The sequence below is a fragment of the Myotis lucifugus genome, unplaced genomic scaffold (assembly GCF_000147115.1).
Source record: "Myotis lucifugus unplaced genomic scaffold, Myoluc2.0 scaffold_719, whole genome shotgun sequence".
Taxonomy (NCBI): domain Eukaryota; kingdom Metazoa; phylum Chordata; class Mammalia; order Chiroptera; family Vespertilionidae; genus Myotis; species Myotis lucifugus.
In genome coordinates, this window is record NW_005871767.1 from 198,454 (window position 1) to 213,014 (window position 14,561).

Consider the following 14,561-nt stretch of genomic DNA (forward strand, 5'->3'; position numbering starts at 1 on the left):
TGAGCTAAACGGTGGCACCTGAGGTGCCTGGGCCAGGGGACAAAGCAGGCCTCGGGACATGTCCAGGCCATGTGACCGAAGAGGGGGAGGCGGGAAGTGGAGAGCGGGGTGGGGTGGGAGGTGAATAGCCCGTGGCCGCCTTCTGGAGTCCAGGCACCAGAACCTAATAAGGGACATTTGTTCAGGAGAAACCTGAGCTGCTTGCACGGTGGAATTCAGGCGGAGACGGGGGCCAGCAGACAGGGCTTCCTGGCCCCCTTCCCCTGGATACAGTCACCCCAGCTCAGAGAATTCCAGGGCTATACCAGCTGGGGTTCTTCTTACCAGCCTCCCGCGGCCCCCACAAACACTCCAGGCTTGGGCTCTGTTACAATAGGCACTTTATTAGTGGTTGGAATGCAGTTACACGCAGGGATGTGTGGACAGAACAGGGAGGGAGGACTGGCGACAGGCGCAGGACATGGAGACCCCAGGCGGGAATCTCTCCCTCTCAGGGATCCTGGGACTGTGCTGATGAACAAAGACATGAAGTTGGGGGCCTTAGGATATGGCAGAGAGGAAACCAGGAAACCAGGTCCTGAGTTCAACCAATTTGGCAAAAGGATCCTCAAGATGAGGTGACTGGGCAGGGAGGTCCGGCGTGCAGGCAGCATTTGCCTTGCACCCCTTCCCCTGAAATTGTCCCTTGGGTGGATTCAGTTTCTTTTCTCTCCTTACAAAGAAAGCTGTGTCCATCACTGGCAGAGGAAGGGAAGAAACTCAGCCCAGCTCCGCCCGCCCGCCCGCCAGCCAGCCAGCCGGCCAGCCGGTTCCCATCAGGCAGCTATCAGTGGTCTCCTCCCTCCTGCTCCAAGCAGCCTCCCAGAATAGTCTCACTCCCTCATCTCCCATCAACCACCAGGGTGCCCTGCTGCCCCCATGCCAGGAGACACCCCCTGGGCACGAAATACACACCCACTGCAGCCATACCAGATAACAGAAGGCACTCCTCAGCGGCCCCATTTCAGCTGTCGAGACAGAAAAAAACTAATAGACCCTTTAATGCATAGCCAGGTTAAAAAAAATAGTAAAGAAACACACGTGGCAGCCTGCGTGCCAGTTGTTCAGCTCTGGAGAGGGGGCTCCGTCCTGGCTTGAGCAGATGCGTGTGACGGGGGGCCTTCAGGAGCTGGAGCTGACGGTGCCCACGGCTCCCGCAGACACAAACACCGTCCCGCCATGAGAGGGAACAGGAAGCGGGAGGCAGCCCACAGAGGCTGGGCCCCATCGCAGGCCAGACACATCAAGAGCCCTGACGGGACTCCTTCCCACCCCGGCCAGTGAGGGCTGGAGCGATCGGTTGCGCAGTCTTGGGGGGGCCGCCACGAAAAGCCCGATTGCCCCTTGGCATAGGGAGGAGATGCCACCAATCTTCCGGGTCCCCATTGGATGATGGGGGGTGTGTGGCAGTGACAGGACTTCCGGTCAGCCCCAGGGGCTGGGGGTTCTGACCCAGCTGCCGGAGCACCCAGCGTGAGACCTTGCGGGGAGGTGGGGGGAAGGTGGGGCCTTTAGGATTCTGCCGGCTTCTTGTTGGTCTTGTTCAAAAGCTTCTTGAGATTGGAAGACATGAAGTAAGGCCTCTCGGCCGAGCCATCATTCCTCTCTAGGTCCTCCACTGCAGAGAGAGACCCCAGAGCAGGTGGCATGAGGGGAGCTCACAGGCAGGGGCCTCGGGGGGGCAGGGCGGGCAGGGGCCACAGAAGCCTCAGAGGGTTAGGAAGCAAGACACACGGGGACTGGAGAGGGGCGGCTACAGTGGGCTCGGGAATGGGACGCACACGTTCCCCCACGCCCAGGCAAGGAAGCCCCGCATGCACCCCCGTCTACAGGGAGGAAACAGGAGGCTGGCCTCCCTCCTTCTCTACTCCTCCTACTCCTCGACTTCTGCCTGCTTCCCCTCCTCCGCACTCCCCTTCAACAGGATGTCTCTCAGCTCAGGCGACATGAAGTAGGGTCGCTCCTGAGAGCCGTCATTCCTTTCCAGGTCCTCACCTGGGCTCCCCCCAGGAACCGGCAGGGGAAATGGGGTGGTCAGGAAGGGGAGGGAAAAAGGGAGGCAGGGAAGAACAGGGAAGCCAGCAGGCATGGAAGAGAGGAAGAGAAAAGAGAAAACAAAAACAGACAGATTGAGAGACCAGAGTTAGTGGCAGCCACAGATTCCCCCCAAACAAAGCTGAAAACTTGGAAACCAAGGGCCCAGGGCAGGGCGTTCCAGCTGCAGCAGCTCTGTGCGCAGGGAGGAAGCTGAGAGGGCATGCCAGGGCCCGGGTGAGGGACAGCCAGCCCCTGGGAAGCTGGGGGCATGTGGCAGGTGAACGTGTAGCCCCACGGGAAGGTGTTGTGCCCAGAGGGGAGAAGGGAGTCAGGGCCCAGCAAGAGTCGGGCTGAGGGGTCACTCACAGAAGCAGAGGAACAATGTGTCCACACACATGCCGTAGACGCTGAAGAAGCCATGGGCGATCATGTAGGAGCCAATGATCACAGTCTGGGTGAGGGGACAGGAGCTGTTTCTATCCCAACTCCTGTCCAGGGCAACTCCCACCCTCCCTGTCCCTCCCAGGCAGGGATCACGTCATTCCTATGCTGTAAGCCCGCCTTAGAATAAAAATAACCTAACCCCTCAACCCTGTGGGCAAAGCCCTATCGTCCACAGGACATTATTTGCTCTCTTCGACCCCAGGGCCTTTGCACATGCTATTGCTCTGACTTAGTCTAGTTTATTATGCTTCCTCCTTATTCTGCTTTAAGCTCAAACATCAAGTCCTCAGGTAACACCTCCTCCAAGGAGTTGCCTCTGACATCTAGACCCTGTTTTATGCTCTCCTAGTACTGGCACCGCTCCTCGGAGATCTTCATCTAGCTGCAATTTTATGCACGTTTAGGGCAGTACAGGTTTAATGCCCACATCTCCACCAGACGGTGCCTGTCCCGATTACTGCAACATCCCCAGCAATTTGGTGACTCACAAGGCCTTGGTAGGTACCTGATAAACATTTATTGACTGACATGAGTGGACCGTAGAGAGATTAAATAACTTGCCCAAAGTTACACATCTCAGAACTAGCAAAGAGGACTAAAATAAAAATCTAGGTCACCGGGCTCCAAGGCCTGCACCTAGAATTTGTGATGACCTAAGCCCTCCAGCACATGTTACCTCCCTGCCCTTATCTCCCTCTTCACTTCCTCCACACCAGTTACACTGGTTTCCTCACTGCTCTGGGATGGTCCCACCTTAGAGGCTCTGTCCTTGTTCCCTATGCCTGGTTGTTGCCTGCGCGTCCTTCAGATTGTAGATCTGACATCACTTCCTCCGTGACACTGCCTGGACTCCCAGACTTGCACCGCAGGCTCCAAAAGGTCCCTAGAATTCTGCTCTGGGGCACGTGCCAGTCTGCAATCTTGTAGCCACCCACATCATGATTGACTTATTGATTAATGTCTATTTGCCTCTAAACTGCAGTTCTCTGGAGAGACGCCCTTCCTCCCTCTGTGGCTGGTCCATAGCAGGTGCTTCATGTTTGTGGGAATAAATTAACCGATCCCCTACTTCTGACCCCCACTCTATCTGCCCAGTCAAAGGGGGCCAGGTGAGCCCCAACTCCTCCTTCTCCCCCGACACCCACCCATCCCCAAAGTTCCATACCAGTATAGGGACCCAGTAATAATTGAGGGGCGGTGCTGTGTCCTGTATGATCCTAATACGGTGGGTGAAGAAGAAGAAAGCCAGGATCCCTGGACAGGGGGAGAAAACCGAGACGGTTGAGGGTTTGGCTAAGGGAAGTAGCCCCCTGCCCAGAGAAGGCCCAACCCACCACAGAAGAAGACATGGGGACCCCACAGCCCAATGGGCTCCCACAGCCGGACAGGCTGGGTGAGCAGCACTCACCCACACTACCCACAATCAGAAGTTTGCCCAACAGGAAGAGGAAGTCAGTAACTTTGTCCAGGACAGCCACTCTGCAAGGGAGAGTGAGGAGCAGGTGTGAATGTTGGCTCAGGGGCCAGGGGGGGAGGGAGGTGGTGTTTTCTCGAACCTGATGATGTTTCTCATCAGCAGGAAGAAGGCGTTCTTGGCTGAGGTGCAGAAGTTGGTACCATAGATGGCGATCTGGAGGGAGGTAGAAGGGAAGGATCAGGGCCCCTGGTGGGAACGAGGGCCCCTCCCTTCCAGGAAGAGCTGGTGGGTTGGTTATGGGTCCCAGGCCACTGACCATGATGTAGGCATTCCTATTGAGGAATCTGATGAACTTCTCCAGGCACCAGAAGCAGCATTTGAGACAGGTCATGAGGAACTTGGCAAACTTGTTGTCGGCAGCTGGGAGAAAATGGAGGGATGTGAAGGTGAGGGAACACCGCCACCATCACCCCCCTGCACCCCGCCTTCCACCCTCGACACACACCTCCTCATTACTAGTACACACCCCTGCACAGTGCAGGACTCCCAGAGCCCACCTTCTCAAAGAGAGAAAGAGAGGAGACGCCTCCATCCAGGACCCTTGGAGGGCATGCCCCCAATGAGGGGCCCAATCTTGAAGCTTTTCAGCCCAGCCTCCAAGACAGGAACCAATCACAACCCATACCACTGCTCTGGCCCCGCCTCCCACAGACACCAATCCCTGTAGGCTCCCATGGTACAACCCATCCCCTCCATGGCAGGAACCAATCACCCACGTCTTTCAGCTCGACCTGCCCATAGTCAGAAACCAATCACTATCCCACACAAGCCTTGCCCTCAAGCAAGAACCAATTCCGATTTCCCCCGGTTCTGCCTGCCCAGTTTAAGGCCAAAGCCCACAGCATTTGGGCCTCACCTTTCAGGCGCTGATCCAGGTACTCCAGCATCACGCGGATGATCTGCACGATGGCCAGAATGAGGGCACCGAAGGCCAGGGAGCCCGTGTGGTACCTGCAGGCCAAGGGCATGGTCAGTGGCTGGGCCAGGCCTCCTCCACCCCATCTCACCCCACCCCCAGCCCATCTGGGGTCCCACCTGAGTGCCCGGCTGAAGGAGGAGAAGAGCGGGAAGGCAGGCAGGTCATCTGGCTTGTGCAGGGCCCAGTAGTAGGAGGCAAAGGCCCCAGCTAGCGTGACCTGGCCCAGAGCCAGCACGAAGTTGGCCAGCCAGAAGAACATGAAGGCATTGAAGATCTGTAGGCCCAGCAGGGCCCGGTGGTAAGCTGACTCACCACCATAGAAGGCGAACTGGCAGTGGGCTCCAGGGCACAGGCGGGACTCGTTGGAGGAGGGGAAGGTCTGTGGGAGAGATGCAGAGCCGTCACAACATGGGGACCCAGGGTTCAGCGTGGGCTCTGGGCATCAGGTCTGGGTCAGCTATACCATAGGGTGGGACAGGAGTCACGGGGATCAGAGTTAAAGGGTTGGGGGTGCAGGACTGGGTCTTGTAAAAGGGGTTCTAGAAGCAAGACTAGGGATCATGGAACAAACTCAATGGGTGTCAGTGAGGTAGCCTAGGCTATTTGGGGGGTCAGGGTGGGGTCCTGTGTCAGTGGAGTGGCCACATGGACAGGACAGGAGTGGCAGAGGTCAGCATAAGGATCGCTGGGGTCAGGATAGGGGCTTGTGGAAGGCAAGGAAGGAGTTCTAGAAGCAAGAACTGGCCATCACTGGGTTAAGACAGGGGTATGGGAGCTGCCAAGTTGGATCTCTTCCCCTCCATACCCCCATATCCAGCACAGGGCAGACGGCAGGCACCAACTGTTTGTTGAATGGTCCCAAAGTTGGGATGAGAGGTTTCAGGTCCTCGATGGGCTGCTGGGGAAATAGCTGCCCCCCTCCCCCCCCCGCCCCACCTCTGGATACCCACCTCAGGGCTGCAGGTTTTCCCATTAACTGGGCAGGTGTTGACATCGCCGAAGATTTTATAAACAGCTTCGTTGGAAGTGGACAGGAAGCTGGGAGCTCGTTAAGGAACCTGAGGTCTGAGATTAGGGACCCCAGGGGCTTGTGAGAAAGCGTCCCTCCCCCCACCAAGTTTGGGCCCGCCCCCAAGCTGCAGGTCCCTTCCAGGCAAGTGTGGTCTTGAGCCATCCCCGGGGTCAGGAATCGGGGCCTGGCAGTGGATACACGGCAGTGCTGGCCCAGTAGGCGATGCAAAGGCACAGCAGGAAGAAGGTGACCAGTGGATACAGCAGGGAGCACATCACATATCCCACAGCCCTGGAGGGGAGCAGAGATATGGGCATGAGGGATGGAGCAGCCCTGGCACCACCCAAGCCTGACCCCCTCACACCCACCTGCTGGCTTCTTTGATGAGGGCAATGGCGATGAGAATTCTCTTCCGCAGAAAGATGAGCAGCAAGATGATGATAACCTCAAGGATGCTCAGAATGATCACTGTCGGGGGCAGAGGGTGGCCACGTCTGCCAGCTGCCTAGGCCCCTCTCCCTCCCGCGCCTAGCTGGGGGCAGGAATGGGGGGTGGGACTCACTGAAAGCCATCCAGGTCTGCCTCAAGTGCAGGTACACGCGGAGGTCTGTCTGAAAGCCGAGATCCACCAGGGAGATGTCGGAGCCGGCTTCACCACGCAGTCGGGCGTACTCCATGTAGCAGTGAAATATACCTGCACGGGGGACCGCCGTGCTACAGCACACCCACTGCTCCACCAACGGAGTACAGCGGGTACCACCGCCCCAGTTTCCAGAAGCAAAAATGGAGGCTGAGAGGGCTGCCATTGCTTGCTCCCGTCTCTGAGCTTTTGCACCAGCTCTCCCCGCTTCTGATACATTCTCTCCCCAACAGATCCTTCATATCCTCCTGTGCTGAAATGTCGCCTTCTCATGAGGCATTCCAGAAACCTTTCCCCTTTCTAGAATCTTACCCTCTCACACTCCAACTTCTTATCCCCCTGCTCTGCTTTGATATCCTAGAGGGTTTTTTTTTTTCTTGTCCATCTGCTCCATACCTCCAGGAATATAAATCCACAGGAGCAAAGATTTGTCCTGTTTTATTCAATGCTATAATCCCAGCACCAAGAAAACTGCCTAGGATACAATAGACACTCAGTACACATTTAATGAATGAATGAATGAATGAATAGGTGTCAGGGTGCTGTATGGCCTGAGGCTTTCCTGACCCCCTTGCAACTCTGTAACAATGATTCATGGGTAGTAAGGGAGGACATGGGTGTTAACATCCAGTGGGGTAGCATTAGGAATTTTCAGTATTCCTCTTAGCTCTTTGTAGAAGAAAACTGTGAAATACAGATAAAGTAAAAAAAAAAAAAGTCTAAAATGCCAGCATCCAGATAGAAACTACTATTAACATGAATATTTTAATATCTGTGTCCTCAGATTGGGTTGCATATCAGGCCATCTTTCCAAACGGAAAGTTTAAATGAATAAACAGGCCCTGCCCAGTGGGGCTCAGTTGGTTGAGCGACGTCCCATACACCAAAGAGTTGCCAGTCGATTCCTGGTCAGGGCACATGCCCAGGTTGTGGGTTCAGTCCCAGAACGTAAGGGAGGCAACCAACCCATGTTTCTCTCTCACATCAATGTTTCGCTCTCTCTCTAAAATCAATAAAAACTTTTTTTAAAGCCTCTATAAAAAAGAATAATCAGAATATAAAGCACGGGGTTTTGAGCTTGGCCTGTTGGTTCCTCAGGTCTCAGCTCTCTCCATCTCCTCCGCAGACTACCTTCTTCTCATTAAGCCTCCTAACTAGTAAATACTAATTATCCCCATTTTATAGAAGAAGAAATTGAGGCACAGGGAGGTTGAGTCACTTGCCCAAGGTCACGGAGTGAGGAGTTGGCAAAACCAGCATTTGAACCCCCAGCTCTCTGGTGCCAGAGCGTGTATCATTAGCCACTGTCCTAAGTAGTCTACTTGCGAATGCCTTTTGGTGTCATAAAATACAGATCCGGGCCCCAGTTTGGAAGACTACGATTTAGCCCATAGGTGGAGGACAAGGTAGAGGACATCTGATGGCTTAGAACCTTCTGGCCCTTTAAATACAGTTCCTCATGTTGTGACCCAACCATAACATTATTTTTGTTGCTACTTCATACCTGTAATGTTGCTACTGTTACGAATCGTAATGTAAATATCTGATATGCAGGATGGTCTTAGGCGACTCCTGTGAAAGGGTCGTCCGACCGCCAAAGGGGTCTCGACCCACAGGTTGAGAACCGCTGGCTTAGAAGATGCTTAATGAGCCAGTGCCAGGTCAAAGGGCATGAGCATTTTGCGGACTATGAGGAGGGGAGTAGGAAGGGAGGGGGGGACGTACCGTAGCCCAGTACTAGAATCACCATGACGATCATCACCCAGACCATAATGCCAGCCAGGAAGCGGAGCAGCACGATGAACAGGAGGCTCATCACCATGGCGATGACCAGGCCTCTGAGGGATAAAATGGGGGCATGAGTGGTCCCCACCCTCTCACCAGCTTCAGACGGCCCAGCCCAGAAAAGGCCACCGTTCCTCCCATCTTACATGATAATCCAGTACCAGGAGACAGTGTAATCTTCAAATATCCGCATGGCCAGCTGCCGAGCCTCCAGGACCCCATTGGCCTTCCTGGGGTAAGGCATACGAGGGTGGCGTCAGACCCCTCCCTGACTGGTCCAGCCCCATGGGATGCTCTGTCCCACCCAGGAAAGCACAACGCAGGTGTGGCGGGCTGCAGTCCTCACTTGGCGCCCTCAACCAGCTCAGTGATGTTTTTCCGAACGCCGTGCCCATCCTCATAGGTCGTCGCGTTGCCCACCATGAGGACCCCCTTATGGGCGTGGATGGCTGGGAAGCATCGTTGGGCCACTACATGGAGCAGGGGACGGGACAGCAGTCAAGCTGAGCCCCTGGCACCTCCCCACACCCCACCAGAGCTCACAGGACCCCAGACTCACGCGGTGTGCTGGGAGTGAGGACAGGGGGGCAGTCGCCATCCCGAAGCACCTCGGCCACACCCTGAGGAGAGAGGGGACAGTTAACCCCCCAGACCAGCACCCTCCGCCTGGCCCTGCCTAGGCTCCCCTCACCTTGTTGTTCTGGAAGCCAGGCACGCAGAACTGCTTGTAGTACTCAAAGTCCGGGGAACCGCGAGCATTCAGATAGGTGAGGTATCGGTTGGGGCACTTCTCCACGCAGATCTTGGGGGAGCAGGAGGCAGGGGTGGGTGGGGTCAGACACCTGATCCCCACTCAAAATAGAAGTTCCACCTCCCATTCACCAGGGAAAAGGAAAAAGCTGGGTGAGAAGTCATCATGACAGGAGAAAAAGGACCTGGTGTTGGAAATGGGGGACAGAGAAGGGGGTGGGGAGGGGACAGGTTACCTGGGGGGTGGGACACTGGAATTCCAGCAGGACCAGGGGGCTGGCACACTTCACAATGTTGAAATAAAACAGGAAGGGTTTGTTCCTGGGGATGGGAAAGGGAGATGGAAACTGTCAAGACTTCTCAACCACCCGATATAAAATCCTATCCTATCCTATATAATAAAGAGCTAATGTGCAAATGGTCGTCATGCCCTCGCACCCTCACACCAGGGCCGGGGGGGGGGACCTGAGGCTGTGACCTGTGGGGGTTGATGGGGGTGGGGCCAGCTGGGTCTGGGTCTGGCGTGATTTTGAGGCACAAGCAGGTGGGCGGGGACTTGACGCTGGGTCCCCCAGACTCTGACAGGAAGGAGATTGTCATATACATTTTACTAATTTTCTTTCATCTCTGACGCTTCTATTATAGAGAAAGGGCAAATAGCAATATTAAAATATTTCCTCTAATTAATTCCCTTTTAATGTGCATGAATTTCGTGCACCGGGCCACTAGTATCTTAATGAAAGCAACAACAATAACAATAACTGCAGCAGCAGCAACTTCATGTCAAGTACTTTCTAAGCTCTGAACACATATAGGCTCATCTAACCATCACAACAGCCTTGTTAGAGTGGGACTGTTAGAATCCCCAGTTTGGAGATGAGGAAAATAGGTTCAGAGAGGTTGAGACACATGCCCTAGGTCACACAGCCAGGGAGTGACATAACCCTCACATGTGCAGGTGAAGTGAAAGAACTCCCTCTTTTACCTCCGCTGTCATGACCGACATCAGATCCCATAACGTCTCCTCTCTGTCTCTCCCCTAAAACGTGGGCCTCCAGAGGACAAGACTCTTAACGTCTCATTTAATGCTGTGTCCCCACGGCCTCGCACAGTGGCTGGGGATGGTGGGAGTTTTACAAATATTTGTTGACCGGACTAACGGATGGCTGGAAGTAGGAGAAGCCTGGAACCTTCTCCCCAGAGCTCCTGAAGCCCTCCTGCCCACTCCTCTCCCCAGACCCACCAGGCAATAAGGAGCTAGACTTACGCATTTTTTGTGCCCTTCTGCCCGCAGAACTCGCCTCGGCTATCAGTGGGGTAGATCACCTTCCGAGGGTCTCCATGGGTCCAAGCTGTGGAGGAATCCAGAGCCACTGAGGCACTGCCTGCCACTCCTCGGCGTCAGTCCCACTCCCGACCCAGAGGCTGTGGCTTCCCTCTCACCCTGGAACCCTCAGTCCTGTTCCCTCCTCCACTCACCGATGATCCCCACGGCCACGTAGCCCACGATGGCCAGGAGGAGGAACACACAGCAAATGATGTCTGTGCAGCCCCTGGGAGCGAGAGACAGTGTCAGGGCGGGGCCTCGGTGCCTGAGGATCAGAGACCCACAGAGCCGGTGCCACACTTACACCCGTGTGTGATTTGGACATGTTCCTGGCTTACGCAGATGCTATACCGAAGGGCACGTACACTTTACATTTTAATGCGTAATGGCACACTGTCCTCAAAGCAGGTGCAGCAACGTGCAGCTCTCTTTTGATTGAGCGTGTCCATTTTCTCACATCGTTACCAGCATTACATATTTTTTCAATTTAAATTATTTTTATAAGGTTAAATATTATAGTAAAAAATAGATGAGCCCTGGCCAGGTAGTTCAGTTGGTTAGAATGTCGTCCCTTATATGCCAAGGGTGCAGGTTCCATCCCTGGTCAGGGCACAAACAAGAATCAACCAATGAATACATAAATAAGTGGAGCAATAAATTGATGTTTTTCTCTCTCTCCCTCCAAAATCAATCAATAAAAATTTAAAAAAATATATGAACAATGTAAAAATTAAAACCACAAAATAGGGATGTATACAATAAAGAAATACCCCCCCCACACACACACACACACATACCCCTGCCTGCCCATAAATAACCTGTTAGTTAGTCCTTTGGGTTATTTATTAGGTATTGTTAAAAAAAATTTTTCTTAAGTGTGATGATACACCTCCTGTTCTGTGGCTTGCTATTTTTGCTTAATATATTGAGGGATCCATATCATCACTTATGACTCTTGTACATTTTGTTGTTACGTTAATCCTCATCAAGGATATTTTTTTCCATTGATCTTTTTCCTTTTTACTATTCCTCACTTTGACTCACTGGGAAATGCCCACTGTGTCTTCAAAACCAAGGCCAGTTAGCTTCTACCACCTCAGGCACGGATGGCCATCACCCCCCATCCTTCCTGCATACACACCTTATTCACCTTTATTATTGCGTACTCCACAACGTCAATTATTGCGGTTAGTACCTTGCCTGGCAGGATCAATATGAATTCAAATTGAATTTATGAATTAACAAATAAGTGAATGAATAAATAAAGCATTATGAAAACTACTAAATTAATTAAACCAGGAGACCAGGAGACTGAGGTGGCCCTAATACCTTAGCAATTTAGGCAGCAATCCAAAAATCAAAGCCTATAAATGCCTCACGTCTACAAAATCAAAACGCAAAGGTTGTAAGCCATAGCCCATCAATAATTTTCTTAGGCCCTAGCCGGTTTGGCTCAGTGGATAGAGCGTCAGCCTGTGGACTGAAGGGTCCCAAGGTTCGATTCCAGTCAAGGGCATGTACCTTGGTTGCGGGCACATCCCCAGTAGGGGGTGTGCAAGAGGCAGCTGATCGATGTTTCTCTCTCATCAATGTTTCTAACTCTCTAACCCTCTCTGTACAAAATCAATAAAATATATATTTAAAAATAATAATAATAATTTTCTTAGTTTGTCTCCACCTTCTCTATAAAACTATCTTCCTGAGCTCCCATCAGTGGAACATGCCTAACCACTTCTGATTTGGTGCAGCCGGAGTTGAATTTGTTTTTGCTAAAATAAACTCTTAAAATGTTTAATATGCCTCAGCTCCTCTATTAACAAGACAGTGAACATAGTCTTCTTGTATCTACTTTGTTGAATAGATTCCTGTTTGCTTAGGGATCACAGGGCGGATGCTGGAATATTAAAACATAAATGGAGACATGGAAAAACAGTGACGAGCCCTGACTGGTTTGGCTCAGTGGATAGAGCGTCGGCCTGCGGACTCAAGGGTCCCAGGTTGGATTCAGGTCAAGGGCATGTACCTTGGTTGTGAGCACATCCCCAGTAGGGGGCGTGCAGGAGGCAGCTGATCGATGTTTCTAACTCTCTATCCCTCTCCCTTCCTCTCTGTAAAAAATCAATAAAATATATTTTTAAAAAAAGAAAAAAGAAAAACAGTGATGATGTCCTAGTTAGTAGATAGGCACTTTGGTGTCTAAAACACCGTCAGACAAATACTAAAAAACCCAGCTATTTAGATCCTGAGATCAGATTGATAAAGGGAAAAAGTAATGAATAACTACAATGTTTCTGGTGATTGTTATGCTCTGATTTTCCAAGACAGTTCCGAAGACCTCAGAAAAAGTGATTTTCAGATGGAAACCTGAAGGAATTACCAGATGAGCAGTGGTAGAGGGTAGAGAAGGTGTGGGTGTCCACTGATCTTTTATAGAGAGTGGAAGGGAGGGAAGGGGGAAATAGAGAGAGTCAGAGAGAGAGAGAGAAATATTGATGTGAAATCGAACCTTATGGTGCAAGGGCCGATGCTCTAACCATCGAGCACGCTAACCAAGGCAGGACTCGTACATTTGAACAGCTGTGTAATATTAACCTAAGCATCCACTGTAACTTAGCTAACTAGTTGCAAAGGATGGACATTCAGATGGTTAGATTTTTGCCATTTTCTAAAAGACAGATATTTCACACATTTTTTGTCCATGTGTGCAAGATTTATTAAAACTTTTTCCCCTAAGACAAAGAGAGAATCTTAAAAGCAGCAAGAGAAAAACAGTCAGTTACCTACAAGGGAGTACCCATAGGACTGTCAGCTGATTTCTCAACAGAAACTATGCAGGCAGGAAGGGAGTGGCAAGAAATATTCAAAGTGATGAATAGCAAGAACCTACGACCAAGATTACTTTATCCAGCAAAGCTATCATTCAGAATAGAAGGTCAGATAACGGTCAGATAAAGGTATTCTTTAAGAAGAGGAAGAAGAAAAAGGTAAAGATAAAAATTATGAACAGCAAATACATATCTATCAACAAGTGAATCTAAAAATCAAGTGAATAAAAAATCTGATGAACAGAGTAAACTGGTGAATATAATAGAACCAGGGGCATGGAAAGGGAGTGGACTGACAATTCTTGGGGGGAAAGGGGTGTGGGGGTGCAGGAAGAGACTGGACAAAAATCGTACACCTATGGATGAGGACAGTGGGAGGGGTAAGGGCAGAGGGTGGGGTGGGAACTGAGTGGAGGGAAGCTATGGGGGAAAAAAAGAGGAACAACTGTAATAATCTGAACAATAAAGATTTAATTAAAAAAAAACAAAAAACTTTTTTCCCTAGAATTTTAATCTTTGGAACAAAAACATGCACACTTAAAATGTTCACATTTCCATATCCCCTTGAAAAAAACCGCAACAATTACTTTCAATGCAGAACATGTGTGTTGATCTACTTACTCTTTGCTAATCTGTGGTAGGAAATTCTATCTGGTTATCGTTTTAAATTATATTCCTTTACTCTCCATTGAGTTTGAAACATTTTTCCATAACTTCATCGCCTGCAGTATTTCTTGTCCCAGGCTTTTGCCAGAGTTTCTTTTTTTTTTTTTTAATTCATTTGTAAGGACTCTTTATATTAAGGAAACCAATCCTTTCACCGTCAAGTTGCAAAATATTTATCACCAGTGTGTTGGAGAACAGAGCGGGGAGTGTGGAGACACCGGGGTGGGACATTAGCAGACTCCCCCTCGCCCCACAGGAACCCGAGCGCTCACCGGTTGTAGATGGGTCCTTTGAAGGTGGGGTCGTACTTCTGCGGCGTCCCTGAAAGTCACAGGCAGAGCTGGTGGGCCCAGAGGCGCCGGGCGCCCACCCGCCCGCAGACGCTTCCGCGGGGTCTTCGGTCCCAGGAATAAGTTTCAGAGGCGCTGCCGATCCGCCTCGTGCCCAAGCCCCCGGGGGAGGACGTGCCCAAGCCCCCAGCACAGCCGCCAGCGCGGGGAGGCCGCCCTCTGGGGAGCGGGCAGGAACGGGGCTGCCAGGGCGCCAGGTGGAGCGGGGAGGGTCCCCGAGGAACCCCACAGGAGAACTGGGGAGAGGCTTCAAGGACGGGCCCTCGGGGAGGGGGTTTGGAGGGGACTCT

General features: G+C 51.9%; 1 protein-coding gene across 2 annotated transcripts in view; it reads right to left on the reverse strand.

Annotated features, from left to right (window-relative positions):
• Positions 1-363: 363 nt before the first annotated feature.
• The window catches only part of SLC44A2 (solute carrier family 44 member 2), a 28,754-nt gene continuing 14,556 nt past the window's right edge, over positions 364-14,561 (reverse strand). The window contains exons 2-23 of one of the 2 annotated variants that reach the window (XM_014447831.1): positions 14,194-14,242; positions 10,583-10,656; positions 10,371-10,455; positions 9,340-9,424; positions 9,045-9,155; positions 8,913-8,973; positions 8,700-8,823; positions 8,500-8,583; positions 8,294-8,406; positions 6,491-6,622; positions 6,297-6,396; positions 6,127-6,219; positions 5,867-5,954; positions 5,033-5,295; positions 4,854-4,948; positions 4,254-4,357; positions 4,077-4,150; positions 3,929-3,999; positions 3,686-3,774; positions 2,443-2,527; positions 1,917-2,034; positions 364-1,657 (exon numbers count right to left, since the gene is read on the reverse strand). In XM_014447831.1, the coding sequence (XP_014303317.1) occupies positions 1,636-1,657; positions 1,917-2,034; positions 2,443-2,527; positions 3,686-3,774; positions 3,929-3,999; positions 4,077-4,150; positions 4,254-4,357; positions 4,854-4,948; positions 5,033-5,295; positions 5,867-5,954; positions 6,127-6,219; positions 6,297-6,396; positions 6,491-6,622; positions 8,294-8,406; positions 8,500-8,583; positions 8,700-8,823; positions 8,913-8,973; positions 9,045-9,155; positions 9,340-9,424; positions 10,371-10,455; positions 10,583-10,656; positions 14,194-14,242 (2,120 nt within the window). In that variant the 3' untranslated portion in view covers positions 364-1,635. The remainder of the gene's footprint in view (positions 1,658-1,916; positions 2,035-2,442; positions 2,528-3,685; positions 3,775-3,928; positions 4,000-4,076; positions 4,151-4,253; positions 4,358-4,853; positions 4,949-5,032; positions 5,296-5,866; positions 5,955-6,126; positions 6,220-6,296; positions 6,397-6,490; positions 6,623-8,293; positions 8,407-8,499; positions 8,584-8,699; positions 8,824-8,912; positions 8,974-9,044; positions 9,156-9,339; positions 9,425-10,370; positions 10,456-10,582; positions 10,657-14,193; positions 14,243-14,561) is intronic. The other variant, XM_006105738.2, reaches the window with a different exon arrangement.